General features: G+C 46.2%; 2 protein-coding genes across 2 annotated transcripts in view; one reads left to right on the forward strand and one right to left on the reverse strand.

Annotated features, from left to right (window-relative positions):
• The first annotated feature begins 955 nt into the window (after nucleotides 1–955).
• LOC126394949 (myosin light chain 1, cardiac muscle-like) lies at nucleotides 956–1,785 on the forward strand. Its single transcript, XM_050052097.1, has one exon. It carries the CDS (start codon nucleotides 1,004–1,006, stop codon nucleotides 1,595–1,597), a length of 594 nt encoding a protein of 197 aa, XP_049908054.1. The 5' UTR covers nucleotides 956–1,003; the 3' UTR covers nucleotides 1,598–1,785.
• Nucleotides 1,786–3,696: 1,911 nt separating this feature from the next.
• The window catches only part of LOC126394621 (regulator of G-protein signaling 3-like), a 39,872-nt gene continuing 37,608 nt past the window's right edge, over nucleotides 3,697–5,960 (reverse strand). The window contains exons 23-27 of the mRNA XM_050051549.1: nucleotides 5,426–5,472; nucleotides 5,122–5,220; nucleotides 4,979–5,040; nucleotides 4,717–4,883; nucleotides 3,697–4,606 (exon numbers count right to left, since the gene is read on the reverse strand). Of these exons, the coding sequence (XP_049907506.1) occupies nucleotides 4,373–4,606; nucleotides 4,717–4,883; nucleotides 4,979–5,040; nucleotides 5,122–5,220; nucleotides 5,426–5,472 (609 nt within the window). The 3' untranslated portion in view covers nucleotides 3,697–4,372. The remainder of the gene's footprint in view (nucleotides 4,607–4,716; nucleotides 4,884–4,978; nucleotides 5,041–5,121; nucleotides 5,221–5,425; nucleotides 5,473–5,960) is intronic.

A 5,960-nucleotide genomic window follows, 5' to 3' on the forward strand; every position in this document is an offset into this window, starting at 1 on the left:
ACAGAGAGGGACAGAGACAGAGAGGGGGACAGAGACAGAAAGACAGACAGTGAGAGGGACAGAGACACACAGAGACAGGGAGGGAGAGAGAGAGAGAGAGAGAGAGAGAGAGAGAGAGAGAGAGAGAGAGAGAGAGACACACACACAGAGAGGGACAGAGACAGAGAGAGGGACAGAGACAGAAAGACAGACAGAGAGAGGGACAGAGACACACAGAGACAGAGACAGACAGGGAGACAGGGATAGAGAGAAACAGGGAGAGAGAGAGAGAGACAGAGACAGAGACAGGGAGAGACACGGGGAGAGACAGACAGAGACAGGGAGAAAGAGAGAGAGACAGACAGACAGACAGAGACAGGGACAGACAGACAGACAGACAAACAGACAGACAGACAGATCCAGATAGACAGATACTTTTTATTTTATTTTCTCGTCATATGTTTTTTTCTTCTTTAAAATTTCTGTCTGTGATTTTGTGATAAAACATGTTGTTAATAGTTTGTGATTCTGAGACTGTGACTGTGCTGACGACATGTTAATAAAGTTTATAAACATCCGAGGCTGTGCTGACGACATGTCAATAAAGTTTATTGAACTGAACTGAGAGATTCAACAACTGAATTAATCAGATGTGTTTTTGTCAACATCGACTGTTACACAGTGTGACTGATGGACTATTGTCATGGTAACAGCCAGCAGCGACTGTCTGATTCATTCTTTCATTCATGTTTTTGTATTTTCTGAAATTTCAGTTAAAATTTTTAAATTGTTTATGGTGGTTCCTGCAGGTCTGTCTTTGCCCTTTGAGAATGAAGTGGTTCAGACCGGTTGAGTTCTGGCGGTGTGTCTCTTATCTCCTGTCTGAGTGTTTCTATTCCAGGGTTCCTCCATGTTTGGTCGGCTTCTGTCTCTCTGTCCTGTCTCCTTGGCTCCGCCTCCGGCCGTTATAAAACACATCCGCCAGCATCTGTCTCAGTCCGTCTCTGTCCGTCCTCTCTGCAGCATGGCTCCAAAGAAAGTGGAACCAAAGAAGACGGAGGTGAAGAAGGTGGAGCCGAAGAAGGAAGAGCCTCCTCCTCCTCCCAAACCTGCAGAGCCGGAGCCCAAACCTCCGGAGGTCGACCTGAAGAGCATCGTGGTCGAGTTCTCCGCCGACCAGATCGAAGAGTTCAGAGATGCCTTCACACTGTTCGACGAGACGCCTGCTGGTGAGATGAAGATTACCTTCGCTCAGTGCGGAGACGTCATGCGAGCGCTTGGTCACAACCCGACCAACGACGATGTGCTGAAGCTGCTGGGGAGGCCGAAGGCGGAGGAGATGAACAGGAAGCTGCTGGACTTCGACAGCTTCCTGCCCATGCTGCAGCACGTGGCGCGCTCCAAGGAGCAGGGGACCTTCGAGGACTTTGTGGAGGGTCTGAGGGTCTTTGACAAGGAGGGCAATGGCACCGTGATGGGGGCGGAGCTCCGCCACGTTCTCTCCACGTTGGGAGAGAAGATGACAGAGAACGAGGTTGACCGGCTGATGGTGGGACAGGAGGACGCCAATGGACACATCAACTACACTGAGTTTGTCAAACACATCCTGGCTGGGTAGAACCTACACCTGGGTCCTTCTGATGGACTGAGGTTCTGTCTCTGATGGACTGAGGTTCTGTCCCTGATGGACTGAGGTTCTGTGTCTGATGGACTGAGGTTCTGTCCCTGATGGACTGAGGTTCTGTCTGTTGTCTCTGCTGTGTTCAGTGTTCTCTCTATGTCTGAAATAAAACCTCTTCAGTCTGTCTCAGTTGTGAACTTTTTGAAGAGTTGAGGATGAATGATGTCATGAATGATGTCATGAATGCGTCTGATGGACGTGCAGACTTCCTGCAGGTTGTGTTCATCATTAATTTTCCTGTGAGCAGCAGCAGCAGGTCTGTGCAGGTGTATTTGAGGTAGGTGGAGGAGACATTGTCACAGAGCTGATGTAGGTTAATGTGAGGAACAATAAACAGGATAATTTAAAATAATAATAAGTAAATAAATAAAATAAAAAATTATTTAATAGAACTGATTTTAAGAAACAAACAAAGCTGTCAGTCTTTAAACTAACGATCAGATCTGATGACGGAGACATTAATGAATAAATGAGACATAAAACTTAAGACTGCAGCTCTGCTCTGTGAAGTCTGTGTTCAGCTGCGTTTACCTCCAGATCAACACCACCTCCACCAGACTGTGTCAGAATGAATGAAGTAAATCAAATCAAAAGCACCGCCCAGATTTCACTGTGACAGACGAGTCTGTAAAATCTGCTGCTGCTGGACACTGAGAGACGTCTATCTGAGAAGCCTCAAGCAGAGGGCACTGTAAGCCCACAGCTGCTCTGACGTCTCCACAGTAACAGCAGTCACATCTACTGTAAATTACAACATCAGCACAGGTGTCACATAAACCCTGATAAACACCACCTGTGACATCATCAGGAAACACTCAAGTCTCATAAACTTCAATAACAGATCAGTGAGAAGCCCAGGGGCGTCTCCACCCCCTCTGGAGGCTCAGAAAGGCAGGTCTTCCCACTCCTCACCTCATCACCTTCTACAGGGGCACCATCGAAAGCATTCTTACATACAGCTTCACTTCCTGGTTTGGGAGCTGCAGGGCTTACGAACAACAGTAGCTCAACAAGAAAGTGAAAACAGCCAGCAGAATCACTGGTGCCCCTCTGCCCTTCCTGATGCAGATCTACAAGCAGCGCTGCATCCACAGAGCCACCACCATCATCAAGGACCCTCATCATCCCTCTCACAGACTGTTGTCCCTCCTGCCTTCTGGGAAGAGGTACAGGAGCATCTGCTGCAGATCCACGAGGATACTGAATAGCTTCTTCTCACAAGCTGTGAGGCTGGTGAATGGACTGTGCCCCCTACCCACACACTCATTACGTTTTCAGGGTGTGTATGCAAATACATGTGTGTGGAATGACAATGAAGAAATTTTGGAATCTTCTTGGATAATCTGTAATCAACGATAACGACGATTGTCTCGACGTCTCACAGGAAAAAGGAAAAATAAATGTGTCTCACCTGTGACGTCATCACACCTGCTGGGTTCAACTTCCAGAAATAAAACTAAAGACGAAGAAAATTTAACAACATCATTTATTGTCAGACTTTCATTACATCGTCTCTTCATCAGTGACAGACCTCAGGAGGTCACTTCCTGTTACATCAGTTTAAATCTACTCTGCTAATAACACACAGCTACGTCACTTATCGTCACTAACGTCACTTAACATCACTAACGTCACTTAACGTCACTAATGTCACTAACGTCACTTAACGTCATTAATGTCACTTAACGTCACTAACATCACTTAACATCACTAACGTCACTTAACGTCATTAATGTCACTTAACGTCATTAATGTCACTTAACGTCACTAACGTCACTTAACGTCACTTAACGTCATTAATGTCACTTAATGTCACTTAACGTCACTAACGTCACTTAACGTCACTTAACGTCATTAATGTCACTTAACATCACTTAACGTCATTAATGTCACTTAACGTCACTTAACGTCATTAATGTCACTTAACGTCACTAACGTCACTTAACGTCATTAACGTCACTTAACGTCACTTAACGTCACTTAACGTCATTAATGTCACTTAACGTCACTTAACGTCATTAATGTCACTTATTAATGTCACTTAACGTCACTTAACGTCATTAATGTCACTTAACGTCACTTAACGTCATTAACGTCACTTAACGTCACTAACGTCACTTAACGTCATTAATGTCACTTAACGTCACTAACGTCACTTAACGTCAGGTAACAGTCACACTAAAAGAGTCAAATAAAAAAAGGAATCAATAAAAAAGTGATTAATCCTCGTGATGTTCAGACGTGACGTCTCTGGGTCGTCTCATGTTTTAATGTTAACATTTAACATCTGAAGGAAACAGGACGTGTTGTCAGACTGTTGTCAGTCTGCGGCTGCTCATCTGTCCATTACTTAATGGGGGGGTGATGACATCATTTAAAAACTAAAATCAGACACAGTTTGAACCCAAACAAATATCTGATGACAAGTTTTTATAAAGTCAAAGATACTAAAGTTATTAATATGTTTTTAAAAATATTTAACGTAGTCGTAGAATGTTGTCGTTGTTGTTGTTGTTGTGATGTTAAAAACGGAGCAGTCCACAGCAGCAACAGAGGAGGAGACGTCCTGACCTTTAGTCTGTCAACAGTGGATCCTATATTTCCCAGAATGCACCTGGACAGTTTCTTCTCATTAGTCGGCTCTTGTCTGAATAGATGACAGGAGCTGCTGACAGCCAATCTGATGACGGTCAGACTCTGTCTCCTCCCTCCTTATGATTGGCCGACAGACGCAGACCCAGCTCCACTCTGATTGGACGACTCAGAAGCTGTCTGTGCACCCTGATTGGCCAGCTGGGTGTAGAGGCGGGACCTGAGGAATCGTGGGTAACTGTCGGTCTCCATCAGGCTAAAGATCTGATCCTGGGCCAGCTGGAAGGAGGCAGGGCTGACACCAAGACGAAGGCTCTGATTGGTCGATTCTCTGACAGACGAGTCCATGTTGACCTGGAGACAGAGACAGCCAGGTCACATGACCAATCAATGGACCAATCAGAGGACAGATGCACAGACACAGACAGACACACACACAGACACACAAACAGACAGACGGGTACCTGTCTCGCTGCATTGGTAGAGATGAACTCGTCATAGATTTTCGCAGCTCTGGCGGCCATCTTGCTGAGGGGGTGTGTCCTCTTAAATCTCTCCACAGCCAACCAGAAGTCGAGGTTTTCCTCGCTGAACTCCAACCTCAGGAAGTGACGGAACACAGCCAGACCATCTGACCAATAAAAAGAGAGCAGGGAGACTGTTCAGCCACAGAGACTGATGGTGTAGGCTCCTCCCACAGAGACAACAGGAAGTGATGTGTCTTACACTGATTGGTCAGCAGAGCCTCCAGACTCTCCGCCCACCTGAGCACCTCTCCCCCAGATGGTCTGAAACACAAAACAAATACACTTGAGTGGACCCGGCAGGAACCAGCAGGAACCAGTCAGCACGAACGCTGGAGGTTCTACCTGTTGTTCCTCAGAGCTTTCTCCAAACTGTTACCACGCTTACAGGCACCGACCCTCCGTCGCCGTAGAAACAGCAGGCGGCTCCGAACATCAGCGGCTCTGAGGAGGTAACGTGACGATTCAGAGAGACAGGAAGTAAAGAACAACAACACAAAACAGGAAACAGTCACTGACTGATGACTGTAACAGTTCTCTGGTGTCATGGTGTCATCATCAGCTGACTGATCTACTGCACATGCTCAGTGTGTGATCTACTGCACATGCTCGGTGTGTGATCTACTGCACATGCTCAGTGTGTACGTACAGACTCTTCGTCTTCTTCCTCAGTTGAAGGTTTCTGAACTCGCTGTCCTGAACAAACAAAACAACAACTGTCAGACTCTGCTGGTCCCTGGTGGACTTTTCTGGTGTTTATTGGTCTTTCCTGGATGCTCTAATACTCTACTGGTCTGTCCTGGTCTTTACTAGTCTCTGCTGCTCTCTGCTGGTCTCAACGGGTCTGTCCTGGTCTATACTAGTCTGTATTGGTCTATAATGGTCTGTACTGCTCAGAGCTGGTCTATACTGGTCTTTGCTGCTCTCTGCTGGTCTGTCCTGCCCACTTCTGGCCTGTCCTGGTCCCTTCTGGTCTGTCGTGGTCTCTGCTGGTCTGTCCTGATCCTTTTTGGTCTGTCTTGGTCTCAGCTGATCTGTTCTGGTCTGTCCTGGTCTATACTTCAGATTCAGATTCAGATTCAGAATACTTTATTAATCCCCGGGGGGAAATTGTTTTTGTTCCAATGCTCCATGCAAAGTAGAAATAGAAATACAGCATGAATGGAAACAAGAGATAAAGATGA

The sequence above is a fragment of the Epinephelus moara genome, chromosome 8 (genome assembly GCF_006386435.1).
Source record: "Epinephelus moara isolate mb chromosome 8, YSFRI_EMoa_1.0, whole genome shotgun sequence".
NCBI classification, from domain to species: Eukaryota; Metazoa; Chordata; class Actinopteri; order Perciformes; family Serranidae; genus Epinephelus; species Epinephelus moara.

Excerpts from the sequence above, each read along its gene's own strand:
- LOC126394949 (XM_050052097.1), top strand. The coding sequence starts at position 1,004 with ATGGCTCCAAAGAAAGTGGAACCAAAGAAGACGGAGGTGAAGAAGGTG.